We start from the raw sequence: 17,896 nt of genomic DNA on the forward strand, positions 1-17,896 counted from the left end.
AGCGTTGTCCTTTTAGGAGAAGACGGGAAGCAGGAGGATACGGACTTGTCACACATGACTTCCAAGCCTCTCACAAAAGGAGAACAATATGTCAAAAGTGGAAGTGTGACAAATATAATGGACAATTCAAAGGGTTCAGACTTATATTTTATAAAGGGGAAAGTTGATGCATCTATGAGAAAAGAGCACAGAATTGTGCACATAACATTGTCATCAATTAGTGGAGCTGTTTTAGATGCAAGTTGTACCTGTCCAGCATCTTGCCTAGGACGATGCAACCATGTAGCAGCACTGCTGTTAATGTTGAATAAGCACTGTAAAGAATCAGGCTATGATGCAACTGCGTGTACAAGTAAGCCATGTGAATGGAACCAGGGGAAAAAATCAAACAAGAATCCTTCAAAAATAACAGAAGCAGCATATTCATACTATAAATCTAGACCAACAAAGCTGAGCACTTTTGATCCTAGGCCACAGAACCAAAGAAACATTAGCAAAGAGACAACAAATTCTTTTATAATGGAAATGCAATATAATTCTTTAAGAACTAGCAAGCCCTCTATGTGGGGAACCTTGCTCTCCTCTCAATATGAAGATTATAGTTTAGAAGAAGAACGAGTAGATCAGCTTGAAAGTTTATTTTGGATCATGTTTGATAATCTACGTGATGAAGGTAAACAGTACCCTACAGCTGCCTACATGATACCAAATACTGAACAACAATCAGAATCTGATACTTGGAAATCCAATAGATGGTTCCGGATCACTGCCTCAACATCAAAACAAGCAAGCAATCTTGGAAATATCTTAAACACTGAAACCCAGTATTGTGATTCTACCAAACGCAAACTATTCAACTTTATTTCATATAACATCTGGGCTTTACATACATTTTCTACACCAGACACTGTATATGGTATTGAAAGTGAAGAGCAAGCCAGAGCTGATTATTTAAAATATATGGCAGGAAAAATACAAGATTTCAGAGTCATAAAAACAGGCTTCTGGATAAATAAACTATGGCCAGAAATAGGATGTTCACCTGATGGTCTTGTTTTTGATCCAGAAGAAAATATGAAATATGGTTTACTTGAATTAAAATGTCCAAAACTATTTCGCAAAGTGGCACCTTCTGATTTATTTATGGCTCTGAAAGATAAAAAAATATTGAATAGCGAGTTATATTCAGCGTGTTTCTCTCGCCCAACCTCTGAGAATGCTTCTTTGGAACTTAAAACTCACCATGCATACTATTATCAAATTCAACTCCAGCTTGCAGTTACAGGACTTGAATGGTGTGACTTTGTGTTATGGTCATCTCTTGGTAAGCCAAATGTAGAGAGAATAAGACGAGACCAGCAGCTTATAACTAGTATGATAGGAAATATAACAACCCTTTGGCGACGAGTTATTGCCCCTGAGCTGTTTGAAATGAGGGTTCCTAGGAAACTGTTTCCTATTATTTTAAAAGACATTAATACACCAGTAATACTTCAAGTCAATAAATAGATTATTTATGTTATATTATATATTTTATATGGATACACTCATGCACATGTAAAAAGTGTTCAATGTATTTTTATCATTTAACTAAAGGTTCTTGAAAGTTAACTAGGCTACTTGCAACAAATACTAATTGATTGGCAATTGGAGACAATGACAAAGGTATATTTCCACTCAATAACTTAAATTTTTTCACACGTTCTATGACACGTTCAACATGTATACGAGCTTTGGCTATTCGTCTTGTAGTTAACTCTTCTTGAGCAGTAAACTTTGTTCTTTTTCCTAGAAATGGTGGTATATTCAAGAAGGCTTGGCGTTTGAGAAGCAGGTCCTTTATTGTAAATCCCCTATCTGCAAGAACCAAATCACCTGGGTTGATATAGTCTAAAAAACCACTTTGCTCAATAATTGCTCGGTCACTTATTGAGCCCTCAAATAAGTCTGAGACATAAACAATTGATCCGTTAGGTGCTATACCAATCAAACATTTATAGGTATGATGGTTCTTGTACGAGGAATATAAATTGCCTTGTCTCTTGAAATCTCTTGGCATTTGTACAAAGAATTCAGTGCAATCTATTGTGCAACGTATATTTTTAAAAGTTTTAAATACTTTTGGTAATCCAACTTTAAAATGCTGTCGTTCTGGAAACATGTCATGTCTCAACTCATTAAAATGACAATACAGTAGCTGAATCCATGTTGTAAAAACTATGCTAACTGTAGAAGATGCAATTCCGAAAAAGTGTGAAATAGTATCGATGCTGTAACCCCTTCTTAGTCTTACTAAAGTCAGAAATAACTCATCTTTCGGTTCAAGTTTTCTGTTTCCTTTCCTTGAACTTTCTTTTGCATCATTTTTCCCATCCCAGTATGTTAAATTGTAAACACTAGTGCCAAGAAAGTTAAATAGAATGCAAAACTGAGCATATGTTAATCCTGTGAATAATTTCATTTTAACATCATTGTCTTTAATTGCCTTTAATGATAGGGTGGTGTCATTTTGTTCATTTGGCTGATCATTCTGTCTACTTTCACAATTTCGCATTTGGTTTTTTAAAATCATGTTTTCAATTTTGGCGTTTAAAACTTCTTTTTCGTATATTGTTTGCACTTCTTTGTCATTTGTCTGTACATCAACAGTTTGTGACGATGCATCTGTAGCAGGGCAAAGTACTAGCAATGATGTTTCCTGAAATATAATATTCTACATTTGTATATATAATTAATTTACAAAATTGTACATGTATATGAAAAAAAATATTTCCTACTATTTTATATGCTTTATTTAATAACTGATTTTCCTGTAATAATTGTTGTTAACTGGAATTGAAACAATAATATAAGGAGAAGCACTAATTTGCACATGTAGATATTAACATGTAATATATTACAATGTATGTAACTAATTTAAAACAAAATTCTAGCCACAAGTGTGTGCAGAGGAGAGATTTTACCATTTCTAAGATTACGTGCACTATTGTAATAAACATTTTAAATAAATCAAACTTAATTCATGAATTATTTTGAGTTTTTAAGGGATTGTGTTTCAATGATTTTTTTCTGTCAACTGGCTCAATAAAACATCTAAATACTTACATGTACATGTGTTGTCTCAGGAAAGTTATTTAAATCATTGGACAGGTCAAGTAAACCTTCAGCAGCAGATTTAATATCCTTCTTTGAAATTTTTATTGGCTTTCTCCTTGGTGTAGGCGCTTTCCTTTTGCGTTCAAACCTTTCAACCTGTGTAGAATACAAAGATCTAGAGTGTAAATATATTTTTGGTTTAAATTCAATTTAAACAATAAACAGGAAAAGAATCATTCACTGTTATGAATAAGCTAAATTTGCAGTGAATAGCTTAATCTGAATTAATTTTGAGTGAATCTTATAATTTCAAAAGCTTTCCATATAAAAAGAACATGTATGTTGAAGAAAAGGGGGATGTAAAACTAACCTGTTCATCTGTGTGTAAAAGTGCTGGGATTGGATCAGGATTTTCAGCCGTAGGACCACTTTCTCCTACAAAATGCTTGCTGCATATATATGTGGAACGTTTGATTTTATCCACGTTGAAATCATTACCGGGTCGACCACAAGCTTTGATCCATTTTAGACAGGTTTCCCTACGAGTCGTCGGTTTAGGGAAAGGGATAAACATAGATGCCAACCCCCTTTTGACACAATCAGTAACAAACTATGAAATTTTCCGTATTTTTGAAAAGTTTTCAGTAATCATTCATAAACGTGCACTTACCAATAAAAAATACTGACGAGTGGTTGCAAGGTAATGTGCACTAAAATTTGTCGTTTATAATGTTGTCTGTAGTATGTATTCCATTAATTAATTGTTCAGATGTTCTCGACTCGTAGTTTCGTTTTGTCAAGGAGAAGTAGAGAAAGGGGGAAATCTACTCATAAAATGCAAGTTTGCCCCTTCGGAAGTCAGTTAGTTACTCGACAATAGGTTGATAACTCCCGAGAAACCGGAAGCATTACATTGGCGTTTTCTAAAAACCGGACCAGGACGGAAAAGTAATGATAAAAATCCGTGTTTTACAAAATTGAACGGCGATGATTGGTAATCCGTAACTATTCGACTTTGACCGTAATAGCGTAGTTTTAATGGCAAAATCGGAGAAACTACGCAAAAATCGTAATGGTTGGCATCTATGGATAAAAAACACATCTTTCATTTCTTCTCGATGTCTGTACCTAGTATCACTATTACATGTTCCATAGCAACAATGTTTATTTCCTTCAGATTTTGATTGCTGCGGTAATTCATCCATTTAATTAGTCGGAAAGAAGAAAAATATATCAATGAAATTTGCCTCATGCAAAGCGTTGTTTACAATGGCTTGCATGACATCCGGGAACTTTACCTGTGATGTCATTCTAAAAATAGCTTTGTAATCTATTATTAGTTCAACCGATCTTTGCTATTAATTGATTAGAGAATACCCAAATTAAATAAGTTACCCATGCAGGAATCCAGTAGAAACTAGTCTGGACTGGTATTAACACTTGCATAACATTTGTTTGGTAAATTCAGTGAGATCCCAAAGCATGGCTTCTCTCTTTGTCAGGAATTTTTGGTGTAGATTGCTTAATTTTAATACTTAATAAATGAAGGCATCAGATTGAAAAATTGTTTTGAGGTTTTCACTGATTGTTGATTACTTAATGTCAGAATTTACACCAGTTGTCAACTTAGATTTGCTGAAAAAGCTTATGAAAATATAACTTCCACAAACATTTAACATTAAGGTTAAAACTAAATGATTAATGGGTATGGGTCGATCACATTTGTGTACTAAGTAAAATTGCCATTTTATTTTTAGCTTCGACCAACACCAGCCTGTACCAAAGCATTAATGAGAATGTCCTACTGTCCACAGTGCCGAGGCCTTACACAAACCAAGCCATGCAACAATTACTGTCTGAATACCATGAAGGGATGTTTAGCATACCATGCAGAACTTAATATTCTTTGGAATGATTATATTGGTAAGATATTGGTTAATAACAAATTAACCACAAAACTGCAATTTCTTTTATTATTAATATCACCCTGCATGTATAGAAGGATAAATCGGTATACAAATTACAAATATCCAGAACAAATAAGTTTTGTTATTACTTTCTGTGGAAAAAAATGAAATCTTTTTTTGGCATTTCACATTTAAATTGTATTTATAAAAGTCAATTCTGTTGCCATAAGACATAAACTAAAATTGAATTGCAAACCTTATAAAACTATTTTTACAATGTGAATAACCGTCCCGAAGGATCTTGCAATGACAATTGTGAAGTTGCTATTTTGTTAGATAACTTTGTTTACAGGGCTAAGTGTGCCTTTATTTTACAATGACAATAAAAATTCATCTGTTCAGCTTGACAGTAAGCAATTCATAATAATTCTATTTTGCCTGCAGTTAATAAGGCTGGATGTGATGACTCAGTACATGGGAACTGAAATGGGAATATGGATAGAAAGAGAAAGTAGCAATAATTTCTTGAATGGCTAATTTGGAAATAGCTGCGAAAATGTTTAAACAATGTAGTATTTTCAAGATATTTTTCCCTCAGTAAACCCCATCATCATCATTACAAGTGAGAAAAGATAAAGATTATCATGAAATGTTAAAAATGTTTCAAAGACATGTAAAACTTCAGAAATGTCGCAAAAATCTATGGAATTTCAGCAGTTTTCTTAATGTTCAGTAGTACTTTATAACACTACTTTCATCATTATAAATTGCTTTGACACTTCTTCGTGTTTTGTCTCCTTATAATGTCAAGGTCATCTGTAAGACAGCTGGGAGCACATGTATATCAGACTGGATAAGACTGCGAGAATAGACACAATCTGTCACCAGACCTAATTGACTTTTAAACAAGAAAAAAGTATCACATTTAAGTCATAGTATTGAATATTTTAAGGGTGTTTGAAATCTGAATCTGCCATATGTCAGCAGTAATCGTCTTATATTGTACAACTGAGAAAGACCGATCTGTCATGGTGTAATTACATCATGTGGAAGGAATTTTATACTATATTACTTTAGAAAAAAGAAAAACATAAACGGGAGTCATGACACATTAAAATACTTAACAAGTATATTAAACAAGCCTGTAATTTATGAATAAAAGGACACTATATATAGATATATCAATTATGCTGTCTAAAAAGGAAAAGAAAAATGATAAATTAGGAATAAACATTTTTTTTAAATATCAATGTATACAATATTTTGGATATAATGTTCAAATCCTTGAATAGACCTGTAATCTATTATAAAAATTACTGAATTAAGCACAAACTACACCAATTATTAGAGGGGCAAAGTAGCATACAACTAACATCAAAAATTCATCATGACATTTGGTTAATAAACATTTAAGAAAAGTATTGTTTGTCTGGTTTTCTGAGAAGAAAGCATGGAATACCTTCATTAGTAAAACTAGTTGGACTTTCATTATTGTCCTCTTTTGGGACAAGTTATATGTCATGTTTTTTTGCTATGAGGGGGAAGGGCGAAAATGATTTTAATATTGAACCCTGTTATATCTACATTAGTTACAACATTGATCACCTGTTTCTATTGAAGTTGTGTCCCTTTGATGTGTAAATTATAAAGGAAATTACCTTTTAAGTACATTAGTACATACATTCATTTTCATAGTTATATAAAATATTTCAAATGTTTATATTGTCGAAATCTAAGACAAGTGTGATCATTATTGCTAATCCACTATTTATACAGGAGTAATTATGTCCCTTAGAAATATTAATATGCAAAATTGCATTGTGGCTCTCTCTTGCCCTACTTTACTTGCCCGATTTATTGGTTTATTGGAACTAAGCAGAATACCATTATGCTTCCCACCTATATGGTCTGAAATTAAGCAACCTCTTGTGAAATGTAGATCAGAACTTAATTGAGTTACTAAATAATTTTACCCATTCTGTATAGTTTTGTTTTTCATTAAATTCTGGCATACAAATATATATATATATGAACCCTTTGGAATACCAAAAAAACTTGTCACCATTTTAATAAAGGCTTGTACCATCCCTTACTGATTCTGCAACATTTAAAGCACCCCAATTATGTTGATTTACATAAATCGCATACTCATTAAAGTCATTTTAGAACCTTTTAAAATTTATAGGAATTTATGAAATATGAAGTTTCAGTTGACATTTATGGTAAAAAGATTTATTTCGCAGGTTGTTGGTAGATTATAAACTGTAAAAATTAGAAATTTAATATTTATTGTCTATTGTTATCTGTTCAGTCGGAAATTAGAAGACTTAGTTCATAATACCGATGCCAGCAGCTTTTTGGATTCTTTCCAGTAATGGTATTTAGGTTTTGGGGTTACATTTACTGCAATTATTAAAAGTAAAGTCACATTGTGCATGTAAAATACCAGTCCTGATGACTTTTTAAAAGTGGTCTCTTTTGAACAGGACCAGCTTCATTTGAAATACATGTATATGCATGTAAATTAATATCAAAACAAGTTTGTGGACCAAATAATACATAAATTTAATAATCATTTGAACATCCAAAGGGAGGACTCAAGGAATTTTCTTTTTCTTTTAAAATTGATTAAATTATGTGTAGATCATATCCCCCTACTTTTCCAACTGTTTTCCTCATTCCATATAAGCTATTGCTTTTGTTGATTTAGATGCATCTTTTGTTAACAATGTATGGCAAATGTTCTTTTAAATGAACTTGTATGCCAAACATAACCAAATGTAATGCAAATTATTTCAATATCTTTTAAACATATATCTTGTTTCTTGATTAAAACTGCATTTATTAAATGATACATCTTGAGTTTAAGCATATTCCTTCATGAATAAATATTTTTCGATGGTGTTTGTTGTCCAAAAATAAGTTTGATAAGTATAGCATGCTTAGTTGTTTTCAAATATTGGAAACCTTAACCTATTTTGTGATTATTTGTAAAATGTATCTTAAGTTTCTTAAATTGAGATTAAAATCAGTTAAGAAAGTCATTCAAACCATAAACGTCATTTTTTTTCATTCTTTAAAAACAAGGTATGGATTCAAATATGAAATGAAAGACGGGAACAGATGTACATGTACTGTTCTTGCAGATGCATGGTTTAATTTTAAACATCTTGTAAGACATTGAAATGTATTTTTTGTATTGAACAGATTAGAACAGATTAGAAGTTGATTTTTTATACCTCAAATCTTAAATTTTATTTCATCAGCCAGCTTTATATAGTTCTTTGATAATCAGGGAGAGCAATTTTCTTTTTTCTTTTATGTAAATCCCAAATTGATCCTCCTAAATTCTATGAATCATCAGAGCCTTCATTTATGGTTGTCAATTATGATGATTGCCTTTCAGATATTAACTAAATAAAATAACAGGCAAAATATCACTTAAAATAGAGATTTGTATATAAATTGTTTGTTAACTGAATTTAAAAGGTTGCAAAAATTATGATAAATCACTAGTTGTAGTTAATGATAAATGGCCATAATATGTGCTTCAGTTTAGAGGTCTTGATCTCTGTAGAAATTGGCTTATTATGTGTGACAGAGGGTTATTTGTGAAGCTTTTCTCTATTTGGTTAAAGTAATGTACAGAAATTATGGCGTCATTTTTCTATAAAAAATATTCCAAGTGGGAACATTTTTGACTTTGTTTAAACACTTGTAATGTTTACATTTGTAACCCTCAGGTATGCGGTGTGATTCAGTCTCGTCACTGTCTCCTGTTATTTAACAACCCACCTTTTCATTTTTTCATCGTTGTCCTCGGAAGTTTAAATATGCGCATTATTTACAGTCCTATTTTGTCAAGTATGGAGAAGTGTTGGGAAACTAAAGCAAATATTGATTTGATGACATACTGAATAGTTCAAATATTTGTTTGATAAAGAAGGTTCAAGTTTTAATTGTGAGGTCAGCACTTTAAAATAGAAAATTGCCTGGATCCAGAAAAACTCTTTTCCTGTTTTACACTCTGATCTCCATGATAATGTTGTAGGCGGTATTCTATCTGTCCTCAATCTGTAATTTTCATTTTTCATTCTTTTGTATACAAGTCTGTTGAATGGATTGATAAAAAACTTGGTGACAGGAAATTATGTATAAAAGTTCAAAAAAAGTTTCCGCGTTTTATGACCTGAATTGAATTGAAGTTCACAATTAGATCATCAATGCTTTTATATTTTAAAGATAAGTCACACCTAAAAATAATGTTTATGTTATTCCTTTTTAGATAAAAATAAATATAAAGGCCAAGGCTATGGAAGACATATAATACCTTAAAGTTCTATCTGAGAATAATTTAATTTGACAAAGATTTCTAGAAATTATATTTTCCATAGCATATAGCACTAGCATGACTGGGTTACCCCTTTTCATTTATGTATGGTTCTTTAGTGTTCTGGTTTCTGTTAATATACCTTTAGTTGTTATTATTTATTTTATCTGTTAAAATTGGGGAAATAATATTGAAGATGCACATCTCCATGTGTCAAAAATAGGTTAGTAGATAACTATGTAGGAAAATGGTTTCCTGTGGAGCACTATACTATACTAACAAAGGGAATTATTTCAGTGATAAAATCACCCCATTTACAGAACTCTGGGGTACATCCCTAATACATTTAATTAGTTATTTATCAAGACAAATATTTACAAGTTATTGTATTGCTACATCAAAGAAAGATTGTGATTTCTTCTTAAGCTGAGATCTATCCTAGTAGACTATCGGCAAAATTCCAAAAAAAGAAAAAAAATCCTCTGTTTGATTGAAATCTGTCTGTTATCTGTGCACAGGTGAGGTTCAAATTGTACATCCAGATAGAAGTAATTTTAATTAACAGATTGGTGGAAATGTGTGTGATATATTTGTTTTGAAATGTTATAAGAATAGCTGTAGAACAGACTAGAAGAATGTCAGTTATTGAGCCATTGTAAATGACTGTTTAAGGGTAGTGTTGTCGTACTTGAGTACCGTGTAATTTATGTTAGCCCTAATTTTCAATATTGGACATAGTCTTACCCCTATCATTGTGTAAACAGACCTGGTCGGAGATTTGGTTAACAACTGGGTTCAAAAGTAAACAGTATTGATCAAAGCTTAGTAAATGATATCATTATTATCTTTTCATGCACCAGATGTGATTTCAGAAGTTATTGTTCATATGATAAGACTGTCAATCATTACATTCAGATTGGGGGGAAGGGTGGAATTCAGTTCAAAAACTTGAGTTGGTCAGCAGAAATAAGGTGAAAGAAGGAAACTTAAGCCCTTTCATTAAATACTTCACACCTTAAAATCGTAACTAGCATGACTAATTGATTTCCACTTTAGATATTTTCATCAGATTTATTTTCTGTATTTGGCTGGTTATAAAGGTTTAGATTTGTTTTATAGATAAATTATATTCGGTTGAGTTACATTTAATAAGCTCTCAGACTGGACTCACAATGGAGGTGACTTGTACCTGATATCCTATATCATAATTTGTTAAAGATCTTTCTATTTGAGAATATATACTGAGGTTTTAACATCAAAGGCCAATATTTCTTTCCGATTATCAATTTTGACATGTAAAATTAGTCATTTGGTCAGGTGATATATATAGGTTTTATGTTTGTTTAACAAAGGTGTTTTGATAAGATATATTCATATAACTTAAGGTCATTTAAGGTGAAGTATTTTTATGGATGTTTCAAAAAAACTAAATGAAGGATAAAGTAACTGAGGAAGGCACATCATAGATTTCTATCATTTAATGAACCTGATCAGTTTGATAAAGTGTACTATTATGAAATGGCTGCTTTAATCTGTCCCGTCATCAAATGACCTTTACCAATTGACCTACGGTTGATGTAGATGGTTACTTGACTAGAAACCTTATTAGTAATGTTCTTATAAAGTATACTGCCAAATATGTCCATGAAAGAAAGAGTTTCATGTTGATTTTATCATTTTAATTTTTGTGTTGTGTGTGGCATTAATGTTTACATGTTGAAACTATGATGAGTTCCATGATCAGACAAAAATCTCCCATTTTAAATTGAAAAATCTATTTGGAATGCTACAAAAGGTTGTCCAATGTTAAAGTTCAGAACAGCTATTTCTGTGAAATATTTATGATATCTAAAGTATACCCTGGTAGCCATTTCACCAGTTAACTTTCCAGCCAAGTTCTGATTTAATGATTTTTGGCATTTAAGGCCATTTGAAGATACATGCAATGAATGCTTATTTTGCAAATCCCCAAAGCATCTATTTATGGTGAAAGAGCAGTCCATTGAGAAAGAAGTTGTAATTTTACAAATTAATTACTAGATAAAAGTATCATGGGATATGGAAATGAAGAGACCATACAAAAGATTTATTATTGAACACCAAAAATCAATTTAAAAGACCGTAAAATACAGATAAAAGGGAAAATGTTGATTACTTGTGAAAAGTTACTTACAAAACAGTTATTGTTCCAGATAATTGCTTAAAGTTTAATTCCTATGATTGTGTAATGAAGTGTCTCTCTCAGTTATTACTGACATTTCATAAAACTCAGCAGCGGTCTTTTACGTTGATGGAACGTAGATGTGTAGGCTCATTACGTGATATCAAAATGGCTTTCAGAAAATGAGAATTCCAATCGGGTGAAAAGATAAAAAATGAAGGACTCAGGAATACAGAAGTCTTCTTTGAATTAACAAAGAAAACATGCCATGCTTCTAAAATATAAATAGTGTTGTGCAATTGTGCACATGCATCTTAACAATTTCAATTTAGTCGTTAATAATTGAAGACACAACACTTAAACCTAGCAAATAATGTGCAATGGCTTGATTTAATTGTCAACATGCATAATTATTATAGGTTCGGGGAATTCTGTTATCTGAAATTCAGAAAGCACAGTTTTGATTTAAAATACTTTAATGTACATCTACTAGATAAGAGACATGTATATTTTTAGGCTATTAAAACGCCCAGAATTGAAAGATAATAACATACAAAAAGTCAAATCAATATCAAATTTTGTATATTGACATTACTTTTTATGGAATAAGGGCCATTAATAAGCTGCTGTCTTGATCTATGGACAGGAATTTACTATTAAAAGACTAATTGTTTGTTTCATAATTTTTCAAAAGAAAGAAGTACACATTTGACATTAAAGAAAATGTAATACAAAAAACGTTGAAAATAATAAAAAAAAATTGTTTACTAAAATAATGTACATGTATGAAAGACAAGTGATTTAAAAAAAAATCCCCAAAAAAAGTTGTTTGCTAAATCATTTGATATTTTTTTCAGAGGCTATGAAACAATTAGCAATACGATTGGAGGGACCTTTCAACATTGAATCTGTGGTTGATCCAATTGATGTGAAAATCTCTGATGCCATCATGATCCTTCAAGAAAACAGCATCACAGTCCGTGATCAGGTTGGTATTATCTCTCTTACAACTTAACAAGTTGTGACTGGATTGAAGCTGTGGGAGCTAGTTGGATTGGTCTGTAAAGAAAGCTTGGAAAAGTTTAAAGGTTTAAAAATGATAATTCGTCAGATCAAAATGATTGAGGAGATTGAGTTTAATTAAAATTTAAAATGATATGGCCTGTGTCTTTCTTGTTTGGTTTTATTACTTTATAATTAGAGGAAAGTGCTACATTTATTAAATGAAAACAAATTTGCCAAGATCATAAAAAGACATTAGTTTAAACCTTCTTCAATAACAAAGCATATGACTGGGGTTAGCTTTTGTTTCATAACGCAACATAAGTAATTGTCATGGGTCCAGATTATTTCTTTTGGTTTAAGGTACTCTTTATCTTTTCCATCTATCAGATATAAAAATTATCCTAAGTCTGTTTATCATTTTTATGCCAAATATATTTAACAAGTTTTAGACACATAGAATTAGAATTAAAGGTAATACTTTTCAAAACTTTTAACCCAAATATTAACCATAAGATTTGTTAGTTTTGCAATCTTATGTGATTTTGTATTAAGGTCACTGTAAAAAATTATCTGGCCTCTTATTTGCTACCTTTGATCCTCGACCTTAAAAAACAGTCATAATTCACTTCTTTTATGAAATAATCATTTGAATGCTGTCTATTCATGTTTTATTCATCCTTAACAGAAGCTTGTTGATCTAAGGACATTTAACAGCAGGCAGTTAAACTTCTTTTCTTGATGTGTTTTTAGAAAATGATGAGGTTTTATCACCTTAAAATTATCTTAGATCGGGCAATTTATGTCCAATAAAATTGATACTGCTTTGTTTTATGGATGTCTATTTTATGTCTTTCTACATACAAAAATAAAGAAAAAATGGGATCTGGAATTCATTTTAAAAATATGCATCTTAATGTGCAAGTTACCACTGATCTGCATGTGTAGTCTGTAATCTTAATAAATTACACATTAATGTAGTAAATGGAGCTCTTGAAGAAGCTTCAACAACCTGCCTTAATGTAGCTCTTATTGGCAATTAATGGAAATTTAATATAGAGGAATTCTTCGCTATTACATGCATCAAATACATTCATTAATCACCGACCAGGAGCCTCCTATTTAACAGACAGAAAGTACATCTCCAGCAGACTTTTAGCACAGATGTAACTTTTTTTAAGGTTGGGACCCTCCATATTGAATGATGATACATGCACTAAAGCCATGTGGTTATGCAACCAATCTACTAGTTTTAATTACCACAGCCTAGCATTGTAAACAATGTGTGGAAAACCTATTCTGACAGTTACAGTTATAGAACATTTCTGTCAATCCTTAAATATGTTACTTTAAAGCATGTTGATTCATTTCTTGTTAATTACAAAACCATTTCTACATCTTTTCTGTTTACCAAAGGGAATTGTCTATGACCTGTGAAGTTTCAAAATAGAAAAAGAAAAATACGTCTTTTTGATTTATTCAAAATAATTTGGAAAGCTACCATTTTTGCATTGATTCTTCTATTCCCAATTCCAACTCAGTCTCGCACAGTTTTCTAATAAAAATGTCTACCTTATTAAAAGAGGTGTTCATTGTTTTCTTCTTCTTCCAATTCTAGTTTCTTACAGTGTTGTTTTTTCAAATAGATACTTATGGTATATATAGTTTGCCTTAAATCTGTGAATGATGGAATTCCCCCTTACAAATAATGTTATGTTTTGGGGGATGAGGTATTGTATCATTTCCCTCATTACTATAATATTATTATTTTTGTTTAAACACAATTATCTGAAATTAAACAAGACATAAATAAAATAAAATTATTTAATGCTTTAAGGATAACTTTTTAGAAGAAAATCATTTTTACAAAAACTTCTTTGATACCTAATAATTTCAAATGGAATAACTGGTCCAGGTCTTCATTGATTGTACATAAAGAGCAAGAAATTAGTTCCATTGAATTAATGCTATTCACAAAAGAATTTAATATTGATATTTTTTGTATTGTGACTAGTATTTCAAAGAGAAGAGATTCTCAACGTGCCATTCTCAATAACAGATATTTATATTGCTTTATACCAGACTTCATTCATTGTAATAATAGAAAATGAAATGCAATAAGAAGTGACAATGTGACACAAATATCTGTTTGTTAAAAATGATACTTGGCCACACAAATTATCTAAGCTCTCTAATTACCTTTGATGTAAAAAAATGTAACATGGTAAAGAATTTAGATTTAATAGATACGTTAAAGACTGGGTGAATCTGAGGTTAGATAATGATTATTAATGCATGAAGGCTGACTGGTCTACCTGCAGATTTAGCGTTTATAATGGACCATTATTGGATTAAATGGAAATTTTATTTTCTACTTTGTCTGAACAAATTGAAGAAAGCTAATGAGGCAGGTCAGATGCATGCATTGCCAGATTGATTAAGGTGAAAATACATTAAGACATTCCTTAAATTGAGCAGGTCTGTTAAATCAATTTTAAGAAGGAAATCACTTTTTTACACACAATAGATTTGTATGAAGTCTAATCTTTCGATCAGTTATATCCTATCTGTTTGCTGTTTTAAGTGGCTTTTCTTTCAAGGAATGAATTTGGGCCTTTGTGTCATTTTAGTGAACAATCTGGATAAGAGAGAAATGAACATAATTTAAATGTCTACCTGACAGGTGCTATCATCCATGTACCTCCTAAAAAGTATTTTTAGATCAGAAGATAAAATGACTTGTAAGTTTGCCAAATGAGCCCTTGGTTCAACAAATTTCACCACATGACCACTAGGTGCATGTCTTTTACCAATATAGATCATTGACATGCTGTACAATTGTATATAAATAGTCCATTCGTAACATTTAAATGCACAGGGTAACCTTGTAAAATGGCATTTTGCTTTGTTTTGGATACAAAAAATACTACCATATGATAACCTTGTGGAAATCTAAATATAATCAAGCTTAGTAAACCTACAGCCATGACAGCTTAAACCTGGAAAATATGTTTTAACTAAACTATAAGTTACTAGAACCCTATATTAAACGTAACCTTTATTAACTTATTTTTAAAGTAAACCTGTATAAACTTAATACCTGTTCAAATATATGGGTAGCAGCAGGAGCCAACTCTAACTAGAACCCAGATAAGTACCTTGAACAATACCTCATGACTTAAGCTGTAACCATGTTTTTACAAGAACCAAAATAATTACAGCACTGTCTTAACTAACCCTGAGTATCTTGAACCCTGTCTAGATTGTTTATCATGTATCAGAATGTACATTGATTTTTTTATTTAATGATACAAGGTTTACTTTATGATGCAAATCTTTGTCTTGAACTTAATTGTTAAAGCAGATCTATGACAAATAAATTCTCACGTTTTGATTAGTGAGCTAGGAAGAATAGAAGTGGTTTGAGAGTGGGGTCCAGTAGAGGATCACGTAAATATGAAACATGATATTTGTAATTTGCAGTAGATCATTAGACTGAAGATAAATTATGGTTGTTTCATCCATTAGTGGAGCAGTAAATCTGAATCTTTGGGTCTCCCAGTAGTCAATCAATAAATATGAGACAAGAGACATAGACTTTCAGTTACTGTTTAGCTTGTAAATTATTACCTGATGCTTTGATTTTTTACCCCTTTATACAAATGTGTTTAAAAAGGTTATAAATGTTCTAATATAAAGTACAGCAATTGACTGACATATGCTATTACATGATTTGGAAAAAAATAATCAAATAATGCAAATTTTGATTGTATATTTATGGTAATGAGTTGTTTGATATCCAATCTTGAATATGTCATAAAACAGACTGTTCTGAATATGAATTAAACTCAATTATTTATCTGAGATTTAAGTTAATGGATTATTTATTTTTCTTCAGATATTTGAAGGGTGTGGAAAACCTAGGACACAGTCATCAGGTGTGAGAGGGAAGAGATCTGCTGACAACTCCACTGTAGGCCATCCTACTCCTGATCATCAAGGACAACCTCCTATAACACCAGTCCGTCAGGCTGATGATCCACAAGAGAACCCTTTTGGAGGTAAACTCAATTTTGGAGCAGGGGAAGTTGTACCAGAGACTGGGGATGCAGCTGAAAAGAAAAACCCATACGACCAACATTTCGTTGGACAGTACAAGCCACCAGGAGGCAAAAATGTCAAACCAACAACAGCTGCTGGTACGAGTTTAGACCGGTTAGTGAGAGATATCAAGGACAAGGTCAAGGCTGCTAAAGATTTCTGGATACAGCTACCATATTCCGTTTGTAATGATGACAAGATTGCAGCACAGCCTGATAATGATGATGAATGTTGGAATGGACAAGATCGTGCTAGGTTTGTAATTTCTAAAATAAAGGGAACAGTAGTATACCAATGGTCAAAACTCATAAAACGATAGAAGAAAAACAAATCGTGGTCACAAACCAAAACCGAGGGAAACATATTAAATATAAGAGAATGACGACACAACATTTAAATGTAACACACACAAACTATTCATGTATTTAAAGCATTAGACAAAATCCGATGAGAATAACACATATACATCCAAACTAAATACATGAATTTGGGATAGAAAAGTACAGTGAAACGTCTTATAATAATGTGAATTCACACTCAAATATAAGAGGAAACAAAAGACACAAAAGAAACACAACGTTAAAATGTTACACACATAGAAACGAACTCTAATATAACATTGACCATATTCCTGACTTGGCACAGGACATTTTTTTAAACCTATTCATCAGTTTGCATAAGACTCAAATTCATGAAAAGCATCAAATAAGTTTAGGTTAAAAAATATGGTGCACATGTACACAGTACAGCAACATAGTTTTAATCTATTTAAAGTCATCTCACTCTTTAGAGATGGTTTAGTATTGGTGAAAGGTTGAATATTTGTACTGAACCAATTTACTTGGATTTTAGGTATTCATGTACTATCTGAGGGAAAAAAATAGGAATAGCATCCTTAAAAATACCTAAAATTCCCAAACTGAGCTTATTACATTCAATGTGTCAACTATGCTTTTTAAACAATTTTAGCAATACTCTAATTCCTCTGTATCTCAGACTGATTAAGGATTGAAAATATTTTGTCTCAGTTAATTGATGACATGAACCTGAACTGGGTGTTAGACTTGTTAGACCTTTACCTCAGTTCAAAAGTTCATTGTTCTTTTAAAATATTTGACATGCTAATTTATGGCACTTTGTAATGGATTTACTACTTATTTCATGAGAGCATGTATTACAATGATTGATGCTTTTAAAGTAAATTTGAGGCTAGCTGTTGATTTTGTAATGATATTGTAATTCAGTTGGCTGGTTGTTTTGATTTTTAAAATGCACATACTGCTGAAATAACTTTGTCAA

At 31.5% G+C, this 17,896-nt stretch overlaps 1 protein-coding gene across 1 annotated transcript in view; it reads left to right on the forward strand.

Annotated features, from left to right (window-relative positions):
- The window catches only part of LOC134710274 (glypican-6-like), a 42,611-nt gene that overhangs the window by 16,673 nt on the left and 8,042 nt on the right, over positions 1-17,896 (forward strand). Inside the window, exons 4-6 of the mRNA XM_063570563.1 lie at positions 4,854-5,019; positions 12,352-12,482; positions 16,395-16,852. Of these exons, the coding sequence (XP_063426633.1) occupies positions 4,854-5,019; positions 12,352-12,482; positions 16,395-16,852 (755 nt within the window). The remainder of the gene's footprint in view (positions 1-4,853; positions 5,020-12,351; positions 12,483-16,394; positions 16,853-17,896) is intronic.

Source organism: Mytilus trossulus, chromosome 3 (assembly GCF_036588685.1).
Source record: "Mytilus trossulus isolate FHL-02 chromosome 3, PNRI_Mtr1.1.1.hap1, whole genome shotgun sequence".
NCBI lineage: Eukaryota > Metazoa > Mollusca > Bivalvia > Mytilida > Mytilidae > Mytilus > Mytilus trossulus.